Here is a 24924-nt window from a genome sequence, read left to right on the forward strand (position 1 = left end):
AGCTCTGTTTGACAGGCCTGTTCTTGAAGGTCATCCTTTCTGAAATAGTCATGCTTCCTCAACACTCTCCTCCACAAGATCACCAAAGGGTCCTGCATGCTTTAGATCAGCCCCCAGATTCTCCCGGGTATGCAAAGCTCTCATTGACGACATAGAGCCTTAAAGGGTATTAATCATCAGGGCAACCCCACACGCCAAACCCACCGCCACGCCTTATCTTCCTTGTCCATGCTGTGCTCTTGAGGAGGTAGGTGGAGCTCAGATTAGAGGCATAGACCTCCTCTCTGTGTCTCCCTGAGCTCCAGGAGCCTTGACCCTCTGTCTCTGCTGTACCTAGGACAAGCAAACATTCAATCCATGTTGGCTGAATAAGTAAGCGCACATCTGTACTACGTAGAAGAAAGACACAGCCCAGCTACTCTTTCTCACCCTACTTGGACTTATCACTTATAATCCTTCAGTATGATAAAATTTATGTCAATTTAAGGCTTTTTATACTTCTCAGGAAAAATGGGGTACAGCTGGCTCAGTAGGGAGTAAATGAATAAATTTAAGTCAACTGGTAAAACCAAGAGAAAGCTCTAGACTTCCTTCGATCATATGTGTGACAGAGGGACCTTCCATACCAGGAAAAGGAGAATTTGCCTGCACCAGCCACACAAGGAGCCTTGGTGGTCCAGTGGTTAAGTGTATGCTTGCTAACCAAAAGGTTGCCAAAAGGTTGGCAGTTTAAATCCACCAGCCGCTCCTTGGAAACCCCGTGGGGCAGTTCTACTCTGTCCCATAAGGTTGCTATGAGTCGGAATAGACTCGATAACAATGGGTTTTCTTCTTCTTCTTCTTCTTTTTTAGCTTCACGGAGAACTCATCATGGTTGTCCCAACTTCAGTCAGAGTCCTTGGCCTACTTCTCAAGAATGACTCCTTATCAGAGTAAAACTGCATTTTATTTAGAGACTGAAAATCACTTTCATCTTCTTTATCTCATTCAATCCTAACTACCTCCAAGATGGAAATTATGGACCCATTTTCAAGAGAAAGTCAAAGCTCAGAGGACAGGAATAACATTCCCAATGACACACCTGGAGAAGGTGGGGCCAGGAGTTCATCCAGAGTCTTTAAGTCTAAGCACAGCCTACGTTTGAAGGCCAGGTGCCGACTTATGTACATGGCAGAGTGAGGGAAGGATCTCACACACCTGCACTGCCCTGGATCTACATGCCGACATCCTTGTACCTCCTGCCAGGGATTGGCCTGAAGTGGGTAGCGGTGGCCCTTCCTTTCCTCAGCATTTGGCAGACAAGGGCAGGTGTCACTGGTACCCAAGATTTAGGTGACATGCAGACACCCCACTAAACAGTCCAGTATCACAGGAAGAAATCAATTCCCTTTTCAATATCCTTTCAACTCTTTTTGTTACTTCAAGGAGTAGCCTTGGATGGGTGTCAGTCTCTCTGTCTGCCCCTCCCTTGAACATTCACTATTGTCCGTTTTAACAGAATGCAAGCTGTGGTTCAGAGCCTTCAGAAAGCAGGACTACTTAGCTGGAGTTGAATAACATTGCTTTACATTTTAGCTTACTTTTTAGGTAACTTTTAGGTAAAAGGATGTTTCCTTTTTAAATGATTTGAAGTTTTAAAAAAGTCAGTTGGTTTACAGGAAAATACACAGTCCAGTTACAATGTGGATATGGCAAAAATGAAGAAAAATGGTACACAAATGACTGGAATTTGTGGGAAAAAACTGCCTTGGGGGTAAACAGCCTTGCCAAGTCAGAATTACTCCCAATTTACAGATGAGAAAACTGAGATTCAATGAGGTAGATGGGATGCCTAACATGAAAGCTCAGCTTTTCTCACTTGTGGGCCTTATAGAGTGTCCCTGTGTAGATATCATTCACCTGAGATGTCACAAGGAAACCTGGTAGGCAGCAAAGCTTCCTCTAGAAGGCATAGGTGCCTTGACCCACCTGTGTCGCTCTCTGTTCAGGATGAGTTGCTGGCCCTGCCCACCCCCTCTCCCCCCTGGGAAGCCCCACACTCACGATGTTCATGAGCGTGAGCAGGTATTTCTGCACGTGCTCCTTCCCATGGAACTGGACCACAGAGTCGTCCACACCCAGCAGGACCTCGATGTTGTAGTCATCGTCTGCAGCATGCCTCCGTGCCCTCCGCCTTGAGCTGTTGACTCGCTCTTCCATCACCCCCAGGGCCTGGCTGAGGCTGTCCAGGCTGCCCAGAGTGGCTCCTGGAAGGAGAGAGGACACAGTCTTCAGCAGCAGCATGGGCTCACCAGGGACCTCACAGCAGGACAAAAACCCTACTCAGATGCCACTCAGCACCTGCCAGATGCCAGCACGACCACCATCATATTGAAAGCTCACAGTAACTTTAGGGCATTGTAGTCCCATTTTACAGAAGAACAAACAGGTTCAGAGTGGGCAGCAATGTGCCAAGTTGGCTCAGAGCCAGGAGCACTCAAGCCACCACCTCTGGGTGCAGGGCTGGGCTCATTCCCAAGCGCCTGGTGGAGACTCCAGCCACAGCAGGGCTCACGGTGACCTCCATGCACAGATGTGGCCCTGGAGAGGGCCCTCTGACGTCCCTGTTTCCTGTGGCAGCTGCGCCACGGTCCAGAATCACACAGCCCAGAGCAGGCACAACGAGGGAGAAGCTGGGACCCGCAAGAATGGGAGTGGGCAGAATCAGCTCACTCCCCACACTCACACATTCACACACTCCAGGCTAGATCCCCAGTTTGCCAAGAGGCTGGTCGCCCAGGTGGCCCCTGTTACAATGGGGAAAGTGAGGCTCAGCCAAGGCAGTGTGTCTTCTCCTCGGGCCCCAGCTCCCCTCCCAAAACTTTCGTCCCAACCCTCTGCTGAAGCTGCTCCTCATCTCCAGGTCAGCTCCACCTGTCCCACTCCTGGGCCAGGACCCCCTGACCCCTGTTGTGTTCCCTGGTGAATTGTGCCACCTGTCCCAGGTGCTGAGAAGCAGGGGCTCCTGAATGAACTGTGCAGGGACCAGGGGGAGCCTCTCTTATGACAGCAACCCCACCATCTGCCCTGGGTAGGTGCTGCCCTCCAGCCCCTCCAGCCTCGGAAACTGGCCCCACGCTGGGCAGCCAGTCTGGGGAGTGAAGTCTTAGCTGAGGAGTCTGGGGCATGGAGATTCATCAGGCTCAGAGCCCCAGGATGTTGGCCCACCCATCTGCATAGCTGCAGTTTCTGCCTCAGTTGCCTTGTACTTTTCTACTGGACCTGGAGCCCACCCTGGACCAGCTCCAGTCCCTAGCCCTCCTCTGCCCCACCTCTCAGGACAGGAGCTGGAATGACTAGGCTGGTCTTCAGTATTGCTGGCTGCCCCGACCACACTTCCCACTGTCCATTAAGCTCCCCCTGATGACTGGTCTCCATGTCCATGCAGGTCCCTGGCCTCAGGGTCCTGCTTCTCAGTGGCAGTCCCTGGGTGGGTCCTCACTGACTCCTGCCCTGCTGAGTTCATAGCGACATTGCCAACTCAGGTGGTAGTGTTGTCCTACCCAGCTGAGGTGGAATAGGGAGAGCCAAGCTAAGCTGTCAATACCCCTACACCACCTGCGGGAGATCCCCTTCCTCTCCAAAGAATCTTCCAGAACAATTCTTCCTATTTCTCTTCAAAGTCTCTTATCTGCTTCTTTCTCTAGGGATAGGGACAGGAACTCCCTCTATGTCATAGTGGCACAGGATGGGCCTTGGAAACAGAACATGCTCCACCCTTGGCCCTCAGCACACATCTGCTCATTCTGTGCTGACAACAGGGTCTTCGGTGAGTCCGTTCTACAGATGGGGAGACTCTCAGGCAGGAGCTCTCGCCTTTACACCCTGCAGTCTGTCTCATGGCTGGGCGGCTGAGGCTCAGATAAGACACTGATCGTTAGGTCTGAAGCTCAAACCTGCAACCTGGCTGTGGGGCACAGACCATGAGGGACAAATGGAGATGACAAGCAGGGGGTGAGGGCTTTGACAGAAAAGAGAGCAGGTGGAGGCTGGACTGTGGGGCTGCTTGGATTCCTGTTCCTCTAGGGGTCCTTGTGCACCCTCAACCCCCACCTCATACGCCACAGCAGGTGCTGCCCAGGGCTGCTCATGGGCACTCTGCTGTCTGCCTGGGAGGTGATTCAGGGCCATCTTGGCTGCTCCCAGAGGAGGCACTGGAGACGTAAACCTGACAGAGGCTTTGAGGAATTGCTACTCTATTTTTACACATTTATTTCTTTGCATTTCCAAGAAGCAAGAACAGCTCACCTTCAAAACCACCTTGGGAAGCAGAAAGATGGTAATTTTCATAAAAAATTGTTCCCTGGGAAGAGGCTGGACAGTTGCCCTCCACCCCCATCATGCCAGGAGTCACACCCAGTGGCCCACAGGCAGAACCAGACCACAGAGGTGTTGGCCATTACCACAGGGCCTTTAAGAGATACTTTATTTGCTTGACAGTATTTGGAAGTTGGGAGATTTTACGTTTAAAAAAATCTGGAATACCCAGCTTCTCCTGAGAAATGAGAAGATAGGGCCAGCCTGGGTGGTGACTATCAGCTGGAGGAGAATGAACGCCGTGCCTGGAGACAGGATACGTGGAGCCCAGCAGCCTGCCACCCTCACTGCCCTCTAGAGGCATCAGAGAGTGTCCCCAACCCTAACCCCGTATTGACCTCTGCAGACATTTCCTGTGGGGGTGCTAGGGCTGCCATTGGGTAGAGGTGAGGTGGGCACATCTTGAAGCTGCTTCTGCTGAACAAGCACAGCTCTTCACTCAATTGTTTGTCACAGACTCATTAGAAACAGCCAAGTTTTCTAGAGGTGTTTTTATACAGGCTTTGTCATGAGACTGGAGCATGAATTTTACCCCAAGCATAATTGTTATTGTTATCATAATTTTAATCATGATTATTGTTTGGAGTAACTTTGAAAAGCAAGTGGACATTATGTTCTAGAACGCCCTACCCCCAAGGCTCAGTCCCTGTAGATATGCCTCAAAGCCCAAGGGCAAAGCAATAAGGAGAGGAAAAGAGGGTCCTTCACGTCACTAGGCAGGTGGTAGCCCTGCCCTGTTTCTGGACCCTAGAAGCCTCAAACCTGCTCAGACCAAGCAGGGCACAGGGAGTGGTCAGTGGAGTCTGCCATGTCTCCAGGTCTGAGCCCACATACACCTCAGCCCAGCTGCCCTTCCCCATCCCCACCCACTGGGCCTGGGGTGTCAGGCCTGGATATGACTCCGTTTCCCCACTGTGGGTTTGATCCTGGAGCCCAGGCCATGCAGAGATCTGCCCACACCCTGGTCCTAGCAGGCCTGTCCCTCAAGACAAGTCCTGCTGCAGGGACCAACAGCCAGTGGCAGGTTCCCATGTGAGTCTGGAAAGGCTTCCAAGTGATGCCCTTGACGGCCTTCCCACCTGTGCTAGGGTGCCTACCTGGTCTAAAGGCTCTTTGCTCCACTCTATCTGTCTCTCTGGGAGAGGAGTGGGCTATTTGTCACTCTCTTTTCCTCCTCTGGGGCTGCCTACATGCTACAGCTGTCCTCCCAAGTGTGGTGACAAAGAGCTCATGTAGCCCTCTGCTCCTTTGCTCACTCCTGGACCCGGCCTGGAAAATGAGCTGTCAGTGCTGCCCGTCTCCTGCTAAAGCCAGAAAGGGATGCTGCCTTCCTGCTTTCTTCTGTGCGCCGCGTCCCCCACAAGGAGGTATCACTGGTCCCGTTGGGGTGCCGATTGATGGTAGATGAGAGAAAGTGGAGACCCCACAGTTGTCATGCCCCAGCAGGCCGAGGCAGATCCTATGTTTCAAATATGCAGCCAATGAATGTTTTAATTCTTGGCATTCCTTGGTATTCGGGGACCATTTTGGATGGCAGCCAGGGCTTCCTTTGCTCATGTCTTAAGCAAAAAATGACACAGCAGGAAGAGCATCCAAGAGCAGTGCCCAGTCTTAGAGTTTCTAGGGGGAATGGAAAGGCTCACTTGAACAGTCAATCAATAGACAGGAGAGGACGTGATGAGAGAAGGCAGAATCCCACAAGGGAATCCTGAAGGGGTCGCCATTGAGAGGAACCACTGGCCCCACAGAAAGGAGAGTTGCTCATACGCCTGAGCTGACGTACCTGAGCTCTGCACCTGTCAGCATCCTAGAAGCAGCCTGCCACATTGAGTCTCTGAAGGTGCACAGCCCTTCGCAGTGATAAAGCTCTGTAACCCCCAGCAGCATTTGATCCACACACCGAGGAGGAGGCTCCTCACCATCCTCACTGTTGCCCCAGTCTAGCATCAAGGAAATTGAGGTACAGAAAGATTAAGTGACTCTGATAAGACACACAGCACAAGAAAGAGGAGCTGGGATTGGAGCCAAGTTCTTCAGATTCCAACACTCTTGACATGCCCCAGAGCAGCCCCTGTACATCACCAACACCAAGGGTTGATTTGGGGGAAACCAAAATTGGTAGAAAGAAGCACGATGTCCCTGCAGAAGAGAAAACTGGGGCCTTGAGTCTCTAAGCAACTCGGGAGCCTCATGTGGCAGGTGACGCTTTGTAGGTCCAAGTGCCCCCAGGGTATTCGCTGTTCCCTGTGTACACTTAGACCCCAGGCCTTCTTTTGGCTGTCGTCTTATACTCCTCCTGCCCAAATTAAGCCCATCCATGAGGTTTGGCAGGACCTCCATGAAGGCCTCTTGGAGGCTGGGGCCTGGGGCTGACAGACCCCCTACAGACTCTTGCCAAAGCCCAGTGGCTTCCCCACTGGATACAGAGCTCCAAGAAGGCAGGGCTGTGTTTGACCCCATCTTCCTCCCCAACAGAGCCTTCCCTGCTTATCTACTGTGTGCCCAGCCCTGGATGTGAGTGGTGGATGCTTGGAACCTTGGGAAGTATGCTGCTCATTGAGCACAGAAGACTCTGCTGTTCCCCCTCCCTGGAATGTTCATTCCCTCATTTCTCATTGGACTGACCTCCTCTCATCCTTCAGCAATCAGCTGAAACGTCACCACTTTATTTTATCCTAAATTAATATAGGCTCTCCCACCGCCTGATTTCTCTCTAATAACATCCCAATCTCTTCTTTCATGTAACGTACCTCCATATGTGGTTCTAATCTCATTTACAGATTTGCTTGGGCATTCGGATAAAGGCCCCTAAGGATGGGCCACAAGGTCATGCATGCTTCAGTTCCCCCAATGTCCCATAAGGAATGGCAGCACTGTGTGGGGTAGGAGCCATGGAAGACAGCAGGATCAATGGGAGCAGATGGCCCAGCAGAGGGGAGTCAAGGGCCCTCCTCAGAGGACACCTGAGCTGGGAGCTGTGCTGCAAGGAGAGGCAGGTGCAGCAGGGCCAAGGAAGGCCAGACTGGGGAAATAAGAGCAAAAATATGGTGGTGGGCAGATGAGTGTGAGCGGGAACTAAACCCAGCTATAAAAAAAAAACAAACGCAAGGCACGACTAAAACAAAATGACCCAGAAGGAGTTAAAACCAATGGAGTGAAGAAAGATAAGCTGTGTAACTGCAAAAAAAGAAACTGGGCATAATAATATTTATGAGATTAAGTATACTCCAAGGCTTTAAAGGAGACCAGCTGGTAAAAAAAAAAAAAAAATCATCAGGAAGATATAAAAGTTAAAAAACTGTGCGCACATAATAGAGATTCAACCTGATAGAAGGAGAAGTAGACAAAGTCACAGTTACATGGGGCATTTTAATACATTTACCCCAGAAAACAGCAGATGAATTAGATAAAAATTAAGTAAAGAGAGGAAAGACTTGAATTAATATGTTAGACTTGATGTTTAAACCCAACTCCAGAAAGCATGCCCTTTTCTCAAACACATATGGAACAAGTTCCAAATTTGAGTACACGAAAGAATTCTCAAAAACCGTGTCTATAATCACTAATTACAATGAGCTAAAATCAGAAAGGACAATAAAAAGAAAGCCCTTCAAAGCCCTAAACACTGGAAATTAAAAATGCAGTTCTAATAAGCCTCAAATAAATAGCAAATATTTTTCCAATCATTGGCTCAAATAGAAAACCTGAATAAACCCATAACATTAGAAGAAATTGAAAAAGTAGTCATAGAAAAGCCCAGAGGTTTTATAGAAAAGTTTTTACAAAACCTACAAGGAATAGGTACTTCTCATCTTATGCAGAATAAGTATGTGAAGATCAATAACTTTCTCGTATATAGCAATAACCAGCTAGAAAATAGAGTGGGAAAAAGGGTTTATCAACTATAGCAATGAAACCCACAAAATACCTAAGAATAAACAGAAAATAATGAATGCATAAAGGCAAAACAGAAAGAGTAATATAATATCATCTAAACTTTCTAACAGTACAAAAGGAGACATCAGTAAGCGAAGACACAGTGATGTGATCCTGGATTGGAAGTTGATTCTCCTCCAAATTAATATATAAATCTAACACAATCCCCACCAAAGAACTGTTAAAACCCTATAAAATTATTCCAAAGTTTATCTGGAAGACCACACATGTATGAATAGCTAGAAAATATTGAAAATAATAATAATGAGGGGGTGCTTATCTTTCAAATTAATGGAACATATTATAAAATTAAATTAATTAGAACATAGAGATACTAATGTCATGAAAGACCAACAGAAATGAAAAATCCAAAAACAGATCCAAGCATACATTAATATATGAAGGGCTTCTGGGTAAAGATACCAGATTAGATGCAACATCCAATTTAGCTCTTTCCTGGAGCCCCATTAAAAGTTTAGTAAAAGGATTTTTAATTCAAGGCATAATCCCACACAGACAGGGAGAGCAGGAGAAGGAATAGTAACAGAAAGTTGGGCACGTGGTAACAGACTTGATATGTCCCAGAAAGTTGAATCTCACGTTGGCAGTGAGGACAGCCTAGATTTGCCCAGTCTGCATCAAAGAATCCTTCAAAGGTTCAAAATTGATGGCATCAAGTATCTCTGGAAATGGGGGTTAAGGGGAAATTGAAATACTAAGTAGTACTAGTTGATAGTTAATGTCAAATACCCTCCCCACAACCTGTGGCCCATAGTAAAGACCCCTCCTCCACATTGGTGTTGGTCTGGAGTCTCATTCTCTGGAAAGGGTAGAAAACAGGGTCTCTGAACTGGGGCACCAGGTGTAAGCGAGGGCATGGGTAGCACACTAAAAACAGGAGGACTAAATGAATGCTGAGACCCCAGCCTTCTTTCCGACCTTCTCCCAGAATGCTGGCAGTCAGACCTTTGCCTCTGGGGCAGGATATTGGAGAGGTCTTCTCTGGGGAATCTGACCAAAAGAGAACATCACTGTCCACAGTTTCCCCAACCTATAATCACTGAGCTTCCAGTCTTCTCTTTCATCGCTCTCTCATACACATGAGCAGGCAGACAGCCAAGTATCACCAGTCCCCTGAAGGAAGCCTCCAACATGGCAGATGGAGTCCAAGATAAAACAAGACAACAAAAAAGAAGAACATGGAGGAAACAGAAACTACACAAGAAGGGGGAGGCTATCATGAGTATTCTCTGAGAGCTAAAAGAAGATAATATATCCGTTAAACAAAACAGGATGCTATTTTTAAGAGGAATATTCAGAGAAAAATAGAGTTCTTTAAAATTAAAAACATTTTAGCAGAAATAAAAAATTCAGTGGAAGGACTGAGAAGAAAAAGTTGAGAAGTCTTCCAGAAAGTAAAACAATAAGATAAAGACTTGAAAAAAAAGAAAACGAAAAAAAAAATTAGGAGATGAGTAGAGGATGATACCAGAGGTGTACCATCTATAGAACAAATGCTTCCATAAACAGAGAAGAGGATATTTACTAATGAAATAATTCTAGAAAATTTTCCAGAAGGGGAGAATGGTCTCAGAGTGAAAGAGACCACATAGTACCCACCCAGTACAGTAGATAAAAATAGACCCACATAGGCCCATATCACGGCACATCATCATGAGATCTCACAATACAGAGAAGAGTCTACAACCTTGCATAGAGAATGAGTTGGGGTTTGGGAAGCAGGTTACAAAATAGGCCACAGACAAAGGATTGGTATCAGAATGGCTTTAGACCTCTCAAGAGCAGCATTGGAAAGGGAAAGATGGAGCAAATCCTTCAAAAGTCTAAAGGAAAACAATTTCCAAACTGGAATTCTATATCCAGATAAACCCTCAAGCAAGTATGAAAATGGAATAAAGACATTTCCATATATGTAAGTTCTCAAAAGATTTACCTGTTAAGCATCCTTTCTCAAGAAGCTTCTGAAGGATGTGTTCCACCAAACAGAAAGAGTAAATCACGAAAGGGGAAGACATGAGATATAAAAAACAGGAGACCCAAGAGGGAAGGGATAGGAAGGAAATCCCTTGGAGGATGGTGACAGGCGATCCCAGGGTGATAGCTGTGCACCAGTGTGAAGGACAACTGAGCCATCCTGTAGCAGTGTGACTCAAGAGATTGGCTGTTATCACCTAGACTCCACTTCCATGGGGTCATCCTTTTCACCCCAGAATCAGAAGCCCAGGAGGGGTAGGCCCAGATTCTCATCTGTACTTGGCTTGTTTTGAGCTTCTGAGGACATGCATATCCCTCACAGAAGTTTTCAGCTGTCCCCTGAAAGCTAGAGGTAGGCAGGCTATGGTGAGCTTAGAAGCTGAAAATGCAGAGCAGTCCACTCCCTCTGACCATGTTTCTGATGTTTGTCCAGTACCTGATCCACACCTCTGTCCTGGCAGGTGCTCACCTCTGCTGAGCCCTGCATTTCCAAGACTCATGCATGGCCTTGCTTATGACTTCCCCAGAAGGGCCTCGTCACCTCCCAGAAAAGAGGAGGTCAGACTTGGACCCAGCTCACTCCTCCCAGAGCCTCCACCCAATGGGGAAGTGCTGCCCCTCCTTACATAGCCAGAGTGTTCTTGTCCTCCAGTTTAATAATAATCACCTTTTGTATTCACTCATATATAAACTTTAAATAGCTGATCAAATAATAAAATATTCAGTTGAGCATAAAGCAAATTAGTCAATGATAGAAGTGGCATTTTACAAATGAGTGATTTGGTCACTGGTGGATGTGGACCTGGTGTGGACATCTGGTAATCTGGCATGACTTAGTCAATTACTTGTAATAGCATCTTATGGCCCAGTAATTTCACTCCTGAGTCCATATCCTAAAGATGTAGGATATACCAGGGACAATGGTGGTTCCGTGGCAGAATTCTTGCCTCCCATGTGGGCAACCCGGGCCCAATTCATAGCCAACGCACCTCATGCTCAACCACCAGTGCTCCTGTGAGTGGAGGTTTGTTTGTTGCTACGACGCTGAACAGGTTTTAGCAGAACTTCTAGACTAAGACAGACTAAAAAGAAAGGCCTAAAGGTCTACTTCCGAAAATCAGCCAATGAAAACCGTGTGGATCACAACTGTCCAATCCCTAACCCATCATGGCGATGGCACAGGACCAGGCAGCATTTCGTTCCGTTGTGCATGGGGTCACCATGAGTCGACAGTGGCTAACAAAAAGCAACATAGGATATCCCAGTCCTCTCCTCAGGCTGACCCCCTGCCTCAGGGGCCATTTTGCAGGCCCCTGGACTCAGCAAGTGGGCATGCTCACACAGGTCCCCGAGGAGAAAATTATGAGCTGTTCATCACAGCAATGCTTAGGGGGCAGGGATGTTGGAGGCAACCTAGGTGTCATCAGCGGGAGAGATAAGAGGCAAAATGTGGCGGGTACACCTCATGCAGTGCTAGGCAAAGGTTAGAAGTTTGACATCAACACAGATGGATCTCAAAAACAGAACTCCGAGTGCAAAAAGAAACCAAAAGGAGATGTATAATGCAACGCTATTTATATAAATTAAAAATACACACACTCAAGGGGATGACACTCATTTTGCAAAACTACAGACTAACAAAAAGATACTCTTTACCTTGGAATGACTGCTCATTACAGGGAAAAAGGACAGGAAAGAGAAAGAGGATTATGGAGAGAATTTTTTTTAATAGCGTTGGGACAACTGGTTAGACACATAGGGGAAAAGATCAAATCCTGACCTCACACCTTATACGAAAACAAATTCCAGGTGGATTGGTAACTTGAAGTGATAAAAATGAAGTCATAAATGTACTAGAAGAAAATATATCTAAATGCTTTTTGATGAACTCTGAGCAGGGCAGGCTTTGGACTACAAGTCCAGTACTGTTTCTTTGTCCCCTCCTTGGAATGACCCTTGCCCCTTGGGCCATTTCACACTCCCCTGGGCTCCGTGGACTGAGCACGAGGGCTGATGGACAGAGGTGCCCTGCACATGGAGGAGGCACCATGCTGCTCCCCAGCTGGGATGAGGTGCCACACTGCTCTCCAACCCAGACTAGATGTCATGCTACTCTCCAACCTGGATGATGTGCTACACTACTCCCCAATCTGGACGGGGTGTCACACTGCTTCCTAACCCAGACTAGGTGACACACTGCTCCCTAAACCAGATATGGTGCCACACTGCTCCCCAACCTAGATGAGGTGCTACACTGCTCCCCAACCCAGATGAGGTACCATGCTGCTCCCTGACCCGGATGAGGTGTCACACTGCTCCTCAACCTGAATGAGGCACCATACTGCTCCCCAACCCAGGTGAGGGGCCACACTGCTCCCAACCTGGATGTGGCACCATACTGCTCCCCAACCTAGATGTGGCACCATGCTGCTGCCCAACCCCATCAACCAAATGAATGAGTGCTCAGGGTCTCCAAAGCTTAAACCCTTACAGCCACCTTGATGAGCACAGAAGGGCTTCCAGAGCTCACCTAAGGCCGTGGTGCTAGCAAAGGCCCAGGCCAGAACTCCAACCCAGCAACCATTGCTGGGCCCCCTGCAGGGCTGCTGGCCAGGCCCAGGGCAGCCATACTCCATGGCCCAGCAGCCTTTCAGAGCACACCAGGACCCCCACCCAGGGAAGGTCATCTGGACGAAAGCCACGTCCTCCATTTGTTAACTACTAAAAGACAATCCCTCCATGACTGCAGATTCCTCTAAAGATGATCATGAAGATAAAACACGTTTATGTAGAAGCATAATCAGGACACCGCGCAAAGCCCTGCTTGGAAGCAGGCAGGCTCCTCAGATGCTCTGGGCGGCAGAGAGCAGCTCATCCCCACGGGGGCCATCAGCGCAGAGCCCCACTGGTAAGCTTTATTAAAAGCGGCTCATTATGATCATTCTGTTCCAGCCCTTTATAACTTTATTACTGAATTTGAATTAATTTTTGCAGCTCCAACAGACAGCTCATCCAGTGTTGTTTTTACGACTCAAGGTGGGGCAGTGGAGTGGCGAGGTGCTCTGGGCAGTGCAGACCCGCAGCACTCATCCATCAGGACAGCATCAATACCAGCTGCACTGAATCTCAGAGATGAGAGCTGGGCGTTCTTTACATTCCAAGGAATGGGACCTCCTCATGGGCACTGGACCTCCCAATGCTTGGAGAGAGATTCCTCTGTGGAACTGCCCCAGACAGGCTTCCCAGGACAGAAAGGGACGAATGCCCCTTGGTGGTGGGCATGGGATGTCTGGCCTGCCCAGCCCTGCTGGCCCTCAAGTAGGGGAAGGGTGCCATCTGGAGCCCAGCAGCATACTGGACCTTCCCCTCCTCAGGAGACTACTCCCTAACTTTCCTTTGGTGAGCCAACCTCCCCACTCCCAGTCCATATGGTTCAGGGGAGCCATCCTACTGCAACCCAGCTCCAGGAGCACCCACAGGGCCCAGCCAGGCTACTGAAAGCCAAGGAAAACCATTTTTGGAGTATTAGGGGAGGTGTGCTTTCTTCCCTTCTAGTTGGGGTTGCTAAGCTGGTAAAATGTGAGCCAGAGGAATGACATCAACCCACAGGAGAGCAGAGCTGAGCACCGAGGAGAGCAAAACCAAGGGCTGGTGATACTGTGAGGTACCTAGATCCTGTCATGGCTAAAGTTGACACATTCTTGGACTTTCCAGTTATTTGAGTCAATTCATTTGGATTTACGTCTCTTGTAACCACAAGAGTCCTAACATGACACACACATGCACACACACACACATACATGCATACAAGAGATATGCACTGGTCTGGCCTACACACAAGGTCCCTGAGTGGTGCAAATGGTTTGCTCTTGGCTACTAACCTAAATGTTGGCAGTTCAAACCCACACAGGGGCACCACAGAAGAAAGGCCTGGCGATCTGTTTCCATAAAGATTACAGCCAAGAAAACCCTAGGAAGCAGTTCTACTCTGTAACATATGGGGTGGCCATGAGTTGGAATGGAATCAATGGCATTGGGTTTGGTTTAAGGAACCCTAGTGGTGCAGTTGTTAAGCAGTAGGCTGAAAACCAAAAGGTCAGTGGTTCAAACCCACCAGCTGCTCCTCGGGAGAAAGATGTGGCAGTCTGTTTCCGTAAAGATTACAGCCTTGGAAACCCTCTGGGGCAGTTCTACTCTGTCCTGCAGGGTCGATACAAGTCAGAATTGACTCAACTGTAACAGGTTTGGTTTGGCTTGGTTTATACACCATCATTTGGCTTTGATGCGAGAAGGCTCTCAGTCTCCTAAGGCTTCAGCTGGTGGCTCCTGTTCTGAATTGTACCTGCACCTCCCACTCTCTAGAGGGACCCCAATACGGAGCTGGCAGAGAGCAGCCTGCTATGTATTTAAGGTATGTGGCTGAGGGGAAGGGCAGGCTCTAGTCCAACCTCCAGATACATGTCCTTGGAAAATGAAGGGACCGATCTGCCACCACAGGGGCCCCAGCAGAAGCATTGAGGCCTCTGGAATTGGGCCGAAATCAGGAACTCTCAGTGCCCTCGAGGCATCCTGCTGCAGGGCTCCGGCTATTGTCTGTAGCCCTCATGGAGAGGTTATGAAACACCCCTGCCGGATCTGACCTCCCAACCCAAGCAGAGTTGCCTGGATCCTCTGCAACAGCGCCCCCCTAGCAGCCTGCCCTCCAGGTGCCTCCAGAAACCTACCCCCCTTCCTTCAGCAATCAGGTCCCTGTGAGCTCCAGCCTTGAGCGGCAGCAAGAAGAGACCCCAGTGTAGCCTGGCCCTTCCGGTATTCCTGCTCACAGCCCAGTGCAGGGAGTTTCTCCAGGATCAGCTGTACCTCCAGGCCCCAGACCTCCTCTAGATGAGCAGTGGCCTAGGGATGGTGAACCAGCCCCTAGTCACCTCCTCATTGCAGCTCCCCAGTGCACAGCGGCCAGATGGCGGAAGCTGGTGGAGAGACTGGCAGAGCTTTTAATGAAAATATTTACTGTGAACTTCAGAACACAACAAAGACACCTACAGGGCCCAACAGAAGGAAAGATTCCCTGGGATTTCACTTTGAATGTGGGAAGTGGGTGGTGGCAAGTGGGTGCTGACAGCCAACGTCACAGACCTGAGCCACAGGCCTGGCATCCACCATGCACAGCTCATAAAACTGTGTCACAGGCTGGAAACCCCTGTTGCCAGCCTAGCTCCGCTCTGGAGCCCCAGGTATGGACATTGGCAGCCTTGGGAACATTTTTCCCCAGACACCTTCTGCTCAAAATGTCCAAGACTGAGTGGCTCCCCTGCCTCTCACCAAACCTCCAGCTGGACTGCCCACCTCAGGTCACAGCATCTGTGCCCACCCAGGCCTACACCAGGGACAGAGGCTGGTCCTCACCCACCTGCCCCATCTTCGCCATATGCACTCCTAAGGGTAGTACCTTTGCCATTGTCCTAGCCCTCACCTCACCATCCCTGTCTCCCCCAGGAATCCTCCTCACTGGCCTCTAGATTTATCAAATAAAAGTTCCAGGGCATTTCTCTCCATTCTCCAACCCATATTCCCTTGTTGGGCTACTCATCTTTTCAGATGTTGAGCCCCCTGCCATGGAGGTGGGGGCGGGTGTCTTAGTTATTTAGAGCTGCCATAACAGAAATACCACAAATGGATGGGTTTAACAAAAGGAAATTTATTTTCTCACAGTCTAGTAGGTTACAAGTCCAAATTCAGGGCGTCGGCTCCAGGGGAAGGCTTTCTCTCTCTGTTGGCTCTGGAGGACGGTCCTTGTCCTCAATGTTCCCCCGGTCGAAGAGCTTCTCAGGCGCAAGGACCCCAGGTCCAAAGGATGCGCTCTGCTCCCAGTGCTGCTTTCTTGGTGGTATGAGGTCCCCAACTCTCTGCTTGCTTTCCTTTCCTTTCATCTCTTGAGAGATAAAAGGTGGTACAGGCCATACCCCAGGGAAACTCCCTTTACCTTGGATCAGGGAGGTGACTTGGGTAAGGGTGGTGTTACGATCCCACCCTAATCCTCTTTAACATAAAATTACAATCACAAAATTGAAAACCACCACAGAATACCGGGAACCCTGGCCTAACCAAAGTTAATACACACATTTTTGGGGGGATCATTATTCAATCCATAACAGCAGGCATCACAGAAGGGGGTGGGTCCTGGCCTGTGGGTGGGGCTTGGTGCTGACACACGCAGGAGTCTTGGACACTGCCCAGGCCTGCCAGGCACCAACTAGATGCCCACTGTGTGCCCTGCCTGCAGCTCTGCCCTGGCTCTCCCTCCACCTCTTCCACCCTCTTTGACCGCTGTTTCCATGGGTGTTGATTGTCGATCCAAGTAAAATGAAATGCTTGATAACTTCCATTTCTTTGCCATTTATCATGATATTGCTTATTAGTCCAGTTGTGAGGATTTTTGTTTTCTTTATGTTGAGGTGTAATCCATACTGAAGGCTTCGGTCTTTGATCTTCATCAGTAAGTACTTCAAGTCCTCTTTACTTTCAGCAACCAAGGTTGTGTCATCTGCACATCACAGGTTGTTAATGAGTCTTCCTCCATTCCTGATCCCACATTCTTCTTCATATAGTCAGCTTCTCAGGTTATCTGCTCAGCACACAGATTAAATAAATTAGGTGAAAGGATACAGTCCTGCTGTAAACGTTTTCCAATTTTAAACCACATAGTATCCCCTTGTTCTGTTCAAACAACTGCCTCTGTCTCTGTATAGGTTCCGCACTAGCACATTTAATTGTTCTGGAATTCCTGTTGTTTGTAATGTTATTGGGCAGGTGTGCAGGGGGCATGATTTATGACAGGGGAGACAAGCCAGCATCTGCTGTCCCTTGTGTCCATCTCTGTCCAGGGTCTGCTCAGGGAGCTGGAATGGCCTGAGAATGCCCTGTCCTGCCTGCTGATGCCAAGATACAAGAAATTGCTGGTAAAATGCTGCTGAGGCAAGAAAGGTAGTGGGGTGGCCCTAGGCTGGGCCTTTTGACTGACGGCCCAGGAGGCCCCTTTTCCAGTCAGACCCATGGCACTCTCCCATGCCCCCCACCTCCTAGGATGGGCAGTGGTACACCTTGGGGCACCCAGGCACCTGCCCAGGGTCTGCCCCGAGAAGAGTTGTACCTGGGGCAATGCTTATCCTCCTCTTGCCGCGTCCCATGTCCTGCTCAGGAACCTGGGTCCCCCCAGCCCTTGCCCCCTCTCCCAGCGAGGATCGGGGGAAGTTTCTGCCCTCCTTGCTACCTGACCTGCACTGCTCTCCAGACACCCTCGCTTTCCCCTTCTCAGGCTGGCTGGCTCCCTAGCTATGTACCCTCTTTTCCTCTGTTCCAGTCCCCACCTGGCTGCAACAGGCATGTTATGGATTGAATTGTGCCCGCCGCCCCACCCCCCCGCAAAAAAAAAAAAAAACAAATATGTTTTGGAACCCTAACCTCTATACTTGTGGATGTAATCTAATGTTATATAATATAATCCCTTTGTACAATGCAATCTAATTTTATATTAAAGAGATCATACAAGAGTAGGGTAGGCTCTAAACCTAATAGCTTCTGAATCATAAAAAGGGCTGAATAGACACAGGGATAAGGAAGCACAAAAGGGGGAAGATACATGCCCCATGAAATCGCCAAGGGGCTGAGGAACACCAGGGCTACCGAAATTAAGACAGGATCTTCCCCCAGAGCTGACAGAGAGAGCCTTCCTCTATAGCTGGTCCCCTGAATTCAGAGTTCTAGCCTCTTGAGGTGTGAGAAAATAAACGTCTGTTTTTTAAAGCCACCTACTTGCAATATTTCTGTTACAGCAGCACTAGGAAACTAAGACAGGCCCCTGGGGTTGTGACCTAGGCCTGGCCTTCCCAAGGCCTTTCTCCTACCCTCCACATGGCAAGGGGGACATGGGCCTGGCAGGAGGGTCTTCTCAAAGACCTATCTCTCCCACAGGTGCATCCCATGGTGCAGGCTGGGAGGATGGTCCTGAGTGTCTAGTTTGGCTCCCACTCTGGGTCCCAGCCATATTATCCAACCCAGCTTTAAAGCAGAGGCTGGGTTTTTATCTTGTTTGTCTTCCAGTGTGAACTCAGTGGAAGGGGGGGAGGTAGGCGTGGTCAGCAGCCTGCGGGGGGAGTGGGGGGCACTGATTAGCACTGGCGGACCACACACACTCCTCTCCCACGCTGCCTTCTGCTTAGAGACAACTAGAAGCCCACAGTCACCAAGGAGAAGGGGAGTATCCGGGGACTCCCCAGGCTCCCCAAAGACCTGGAGCTGCTTTTGCCTCAGGAGCAGTGACCCCTGAGGGAGCACTCCTCATACACCATGCACAACACCAAGCCTCAAGTCAGCCACAGTGTTGACGGGGCTTAATTTGACCAGCCCCATTTACAGGAGGAAGGAAATTAGAAATAGGAGCAATTGCTGAAGCCTGTAAATTTAATCTGTGACTCAGTCCAACACGGGCCTTTCCTAACAAACTGGGGAGCAGGTGGGGCTGCACTCTGAGCCCAGGTCCTGGAGCCTCTAAGAAGTGAAGGAGGGGAGGGAGGGGCTGCCCATCCTACAGGGGAGATGGCCCATAGCCTGGGGGCTCCAGGGCTCCAGAGGACAGGCTGATGGCTAGCTGGGTAGAGAGTAGAAAAATCATCACAATTATACTTTAATACATTTGGGGTTTCCCTTCCTTGTTTAAAAGCAGATGTGATTCTGCCAGGTACGCAGCTGACAGGGGCTCAGCCCACTGAAGAGGACTTTGATACCCCACGGTCTGGGTTTCTACAGCACTCACCAATCAGCTAACCATGTCACTCTGTACTCCCATCTGGTCCCACAGAAACCCCAAGGCCACCAGTACAGCTATGCACATTGTGAACCGCACAAGGGGGCCCAGCCACCCAAGAAAGGGCACCCACTTCTGACTCAGGCAACGGCACCACCCAGGAGGACGGCTGGTGGCACCAATGCTCCCACCTCCTGTCAGGCGCTGTGTGGCTCACCTGGGTGCCCACGTTGCCGCTGCCAGTCCCATGCACCCCTTACTTTCTCCCTCACCACCTCTGAAACATGAACATGTGGCTTCATTGAACAGGGTTGTCTTCCCTTACCGCTTTCTACCTGGCAAATCCTGCCCCTCCTTCAAGGTCCAGCTGTAACATTCCCCAGTGGGACAATTCTTTACCTGCCTATCCCCTCGCCATGCTCTTCGCCACACCGAATTAGTGCCTCACTTCTCTGGCCCCAGAATCTACATATTCATTCATTCATACATTCTATTCTTTGTAGGATATTCAAATAATCCAAGAAGTTGGACTATATGAAGAAGAACACGACAACAGGATTGGAAGAAAACTCATTTACAATCTGTGATATGCAGATGATACAACCTTGCTTGCAGAAAATGAAGCCCTTACTGACGAATGTCAAAGACTACAGCTTTCAGTATGGATTACACCTCACTGTGAAGAAAATGAAAATCCTCAATATCCTGGGCCAGTAAACAACATGATAAATGATAAACAATGAAGAAATTGATTGGATCAACAATTAACACCCATGGAAGCAGCAGTCCAGAAATCAAATCATGTATTGCACTCAGCAAATCTGCTGCAAAAGACCTCTTTAAAGTGTTAAAAAATAAAGATGTCACCTTGAAGACTAAGGTACGCTTGACCCAAGCCATGATATTTTCAATTGCCTCATATGCATGCAAAAGCTGGATAATGAATAAGGAAGATCAAAGAAGAATTGATGCCTTTGAATTATGGTGTTGGTGAAGAATACTAAATATAAAATGGACTGCCAGAAGAACAAACAAATCTGTCTTGGAAGAAGTACAACCAGCAAGGGTGCAAGACTTTGTCTCACGTACTTTGGACGTGTTGTCAGGAGCGACCAGTCCCTGGAGAAGGACATCATGCTTGGTAAAGTAGAGGGTCACCGAAAAGGAGGAAGACCCTCTATGAGATGGATTGACACAGTGGCTGCAACAATGGGCCCAAACATAGCAAAGATTGTGAGAATGGGGAAGAACCAGGCAGTGTTTTGTGCTGTTGTACATAGGGTTGCTGTCTTAGGCTAGGTTCTCTAGAGAAGAAAAACCAATAAAGCATATATATATATAGCTTTATATCAAGGAAATGGCTCACACAGTTGTGGTGGCTGGAACGTCCCAAGTCCATGGGTCAGAATAGGGGCTTCCCCTGATTCACGTAGCCTCACTGGCTGGCAAACCCAAGATCAGCGGGTCAGAGAGCAGGGCTCTTGTTTACAGGCTGTGAAGATCGATGAATCCCAAGATCGGCAGACAAGACCGCAGGTAAGCTGCTAGCTCAAGTCCCAAGAACCAGAGGTCAGACGAACAGGTGCCAGCTGCAAGATCTAGCCCAAGCAAAAAGTCCCCAAGCCTTGCCAGAATGTCCACTTATATTTGATGTAGGCCACACATCCAAGGAAACTCCCTTTCAACTGATTGGCTACTCACTCACTCACAATAGATCCCATCAAATCTCAACAGGGAAGTGATCACAACATTATACAGCTGTCAAAACACTGAGAATCATGGCCCAGCCAAGTTGACACACAATCTTAACCATCACAGTTGCTGTAAGTTGGAAGTGACAAACCTAACAAGATAACAACAACAGCTCTTGCACTTGGATCACAGAATCCCAACTACCCAAACCTAGCTGATGCTTATTGCCTATCCGGCCTGTTCACAGAGCGCCTATAGGTGTCCGGCCCTGGGAGTGGTGCCGCCAGTGTCTACAGCCACCCAGCCAGGAACCACGGGCTGAGATTCCTAAAGCCCTGTGCTTGGACAGCAGACCAGAATAAGCTCAGTCCACCTTGCCAAGGCCCACATGCATCACCCACATCTGAGAGGCAAGAGTCAACATGCCAGCAGCCATCCTCACTCTGATCCCAGCAAGACCACCTCCCAGCTGTGTGACGTGGTCAAACCACTTTCCCTCTCTGAGCCTCAGTTTCCCCATCTGAAAAAGAGACATATGACTCTCCCAAAAACCACAGAGTAAGTGTTGAATTCATAGAAGAAAGCTGAGGCTCAGAGAGTGAGGGTTCTTATGGCCCTCTCTGTCAGAGAATCGAAGGAAAGGACAACATAGCCAGAGACTTAGATTCAAGTGGCTTGAAACTAACCAAATTACAGAAATGGGTGAGGAAAACTGGACCCCTTGCCTATTTCCCACCGGGAGGTCAAGCCAGGCAGCATCATCCTGGCAAGGGTGCTCCTATGGCTTCCAAAAAAAGTTCTTTATAGGAGTCCTGGCCCCTACCTTGGGACTCAGGGGCACACCCCTGAGGCCCAGCCCCACAGGAAACCCTCCCAGCAGGCTCTACCTTGGGGGCTGCTCTTGAAATCACCTCCAAGAAGGAAGCATCGCTTCTGCTTCCAAAGATCTCCCAGGCAGGAAATGGGCCCAGCGCCATAAATGTTTAATTACATTAATTGTCCAAGTTCAGTGAGCAGCATTCCTCTTTAAGCACCACACAGGAAAGCATAATTAAGCATGAAATGGTTCGTTTTTACAACTTCCCTTTCTTCCCATTCATGCTGCACAGAGGTCTTGCCAGCCTGTTTTGCTACAGTTTACCTTCCTCCTCTCTAATTTAATTTTCTGACCTTTTTAGTTGACATTCTTACCCTGTATATTCCTGTGCCTTGGCACACAACACCTAAGCACTGTAATTACTTAACTATAAACTTCTCATGGAAATTGGCTTTTGACTTTGTTAGAAAACACTGTATCAAATCCCTCAGAGTCAGGATCGATGGGCTTGGCCTGTCAGAGGAAATATATCACAGGATTAAGTGGCTGAGCATGAGGAGGTCTTGGAGGGCAGGGCAGGGAAGGCAGGGGAGGCAGGAGGGGAAGATGGGCAGGGCATGTAGTGGGCAGGGAAGGCAGGTGTCTTTGTCATCTAGTGCTGCTACAACAGAAATACCACAAGTGGATGGCTTTAACAGAGAGAAATTTATTCTCTTATAGTCTAGTAGGCTACAAGTCCAAATTCAGGGTGTCAGCTCCAGGGGAAGACTTTCTGTCTGTGTCAGCTCTGGAGGAAGGTCCTTGTCATCAATCTTCCCATGGTCTAAGAGCTTCTCTGCCCAGGAACCTCAGGTCCAAAGGGCACGCTTTGCTCCTGGCGCTGCTTTCTTGGTGGTATGAGGTCCCCTTGTCTCTCTGTTCGATTCTCTCTTTTATATCTCAAAAGAGATTGGCTTAAGACACTATCTAATCTTGTAGATCTCATCAATATAGCTGCCACTAATCCATCTCATTACATCATACTGATAGGATTTACAACACATAAGGAAATCACATCAGATGACAAGATGGTACACAATCATACAATACTGGGGATCATGACCTAGCTAAGTTGACAGATGTTTTGGGGGGACACAATTCAATCCATGACAGCAGACATGCAGCCAAAGTGGGCAGGCAGATAGGGCAGGTACGCGGGTAGGGAGAATAGGTAGGTTGGAAGGACAGGGAAGAAGGCAGGTGGGCAGGGAAGCAGGCAAGTGGACAGGGCAGGCAGAGAGGATGGGCAGGTGGGCAGGGTCGGGAGGTAGGTGGGGCAAGCAGAGTGGAATTATCAGAGAATCCAGCCTGGCCATTTCTGGGATAGCAAGCTTCTTGAGTGCTCACCTGGCCCTGGGCACTCCTGGACACTGACCTAGAGGTGCTTCAGTGGGCACAGCTATGAAGAGTACATTCAGTTCTTGAGCCATTCATTCACTTATGTACTTCAGGGATGCCTCTGTAGAGGCCAGAGGGAGATCTGGCCTCAAATATACATCAAAAGAGCATTTCTGCCATATGCCCTGGAAGGCTGTGCATACAGGCACACAGATGGAGGGGGAGAGTTGGAGGGTGAACAACTCTGACCTTGGGTCCCATTTCTGGAGCCCCCTGCCTGTGGGGCAATGTGGAATTGGCTAGCACAACTCCCCTCCATTGTATTTGGGTCTGTTACGAGCAACATTATGATAAATAGAAAAATATTGAAGTTGTCAATGATTTCATTTTACCTGGATTCACAATCAACACCCATGGAAGCAGCAGTCAGGAGATCTAACAACGTATTACATTTGGCAAATCTGCTGCAAAAGACCTCTTTAAAGTGTTAAAAAGCAAAGATGTCACCTTGAGGACTAAGGTGTGCCTGATCCAAGCCATGGTATTTTCAGTCACCTCATATGCATGTGAAAGCTAGACAATGAATAAGGAAGACAGAAAAAGAATCGATGCATTCGAATTAGAGTGTTGGTGAAGAATGCTGAATATACCGTGGACTGCCAGAAGAATGAACAAATCTGTCTGGGATGAAGTACAGCCAGAATGCTCCTTAGAAGTGAGGATGGCAAGGCTTCATCTCACAGTGGAGCCTACTCCTGGTTTTTGCCTGTTAGGTGTACATGGATTCATTCCACAACTGTGACTGAGGGCTTGCTATACACTGGGACAGTTCCTGGGACCTAGGACATATCAGTGAGCCATCTGCAGCTCCCCATCCTTGCAGAGCTTCTGTCCTAGCAGAGGCACAGCCAACAAGTCATGTATACAGCACGCTACAAGGTGGTGAGTGTGATGGAAATAAAGCACATGAAGAAGAGCAGAGAAGTTGGGAGTGCCAGGGCCAGGATGAGCTGGGGTAGGGGCAGGTTGTGAAACATCAGTATGGTCAGGGTAGACTCACTGAGAAGGGGGCACTTGATTGAGACTTGAATGAGGTAAGGGAGTGAGTCACGGAAGTATCTGAGGACAGAGCATCCAGGCAGAAGGAACAGCCAGTGCAAAGGCTGAGGGCAGGAGCATGTTAAGAGGAAAATCAGGAAGGCCAGAGTGGTGTGAATAAAGTGAGTGAGAAAGAAAACAGCAGACAATGGGATCAGAGAGGCAAAGTAATCATAGATGGTAAGGATATTGTCTTTTAAGCTGAATGAAGTGGGGATCCCCTATAGGGGTTTGAACAGAGGAGTGACATGATCTGATCTAAAGCTTCAAGGAATCACTGGTTAAGGACCACAGATTGTATGATCCCATTTATATGATATGTCCAGAATAGGCAAATCCATAGAGACAATGTAGATTACTGGTTGCCTAGCGATGGTAGCCACCACTTGTCTGTGAGTTTGTCATACTGTCATGGGTTGCATGTTGCTATGTTGTTGGAAGCTATGCCACTGATATTTCAAGTACCAGCAGGGTCATCCATGGTAGACAGGTTTCAGTGAAGCTTCCAGACTAAACAAGATTAGCCAATGAAAACCCTATGGATCACAATAGAACACTGTCTAATACAGTGCTAGGACATGAGTCCTCTATGTCGGAAATGCACAATGTAGATATCGTGTAGATCTCACAAACTATACAGTGGCTACAGCAATGGACTCAGGCAGACCAACAATCATGAAGATGACACAGGACTGAGAAACATTTTGTTCTATTGTAAATGGGGGTCATCCCCAGTTGGAGCCAACTTGACAGCAGCTAACAACAATGACAGGGATGGTAGGGATGGGGAGGTTGGGGATGATGGCTAAAGGGTGCAAGATTTCTTTTTGGGGTAATAAAAATGTTCTAA

At 48.7% G+C, this 24924-nt stretch overlaps 1 protein-coding gene across 2 annotated transcripts in view; it reads right to left on the reverse strand.

The window, feature by feature from the left end:
* Window positions 1–24924, reverse strand: part of ADAMTS2 (ADAM metallopeptidase with thrombospondin type 1 motif 2) — a 312393-nt gene that overhangs the window by 136986 nt on the left and 150483 nt on the right. For both annotated transcript variants that reach the window (XM_049874524.1, XM_049874525.1), the window contains one exon: window positions 2044–2246. In XM_049874524.1, the coding sequence (XP_049730481.1) occupies window positions 2044–2246 (203 nt within the window). The remainder of the gene's footprint in view (window positions 1–2043; window positions 2247–24924) is intronic.

The sequence above is a fragment of the Elephas maximus genome, chromosome 2 (assembly GCF_024166365.1).
Source record: "Elephas maximus indicus isolate mEleMax1 chromosome 2, mEleMax1 primary haplotype, whole genome shotgun sequence".
NCBI classification, from domain to species: Eukaryota; Metazoa; Chordata; class Mammalia; order Proboscidea; family Elephantidae; genus Elephas; species Elephas maximus.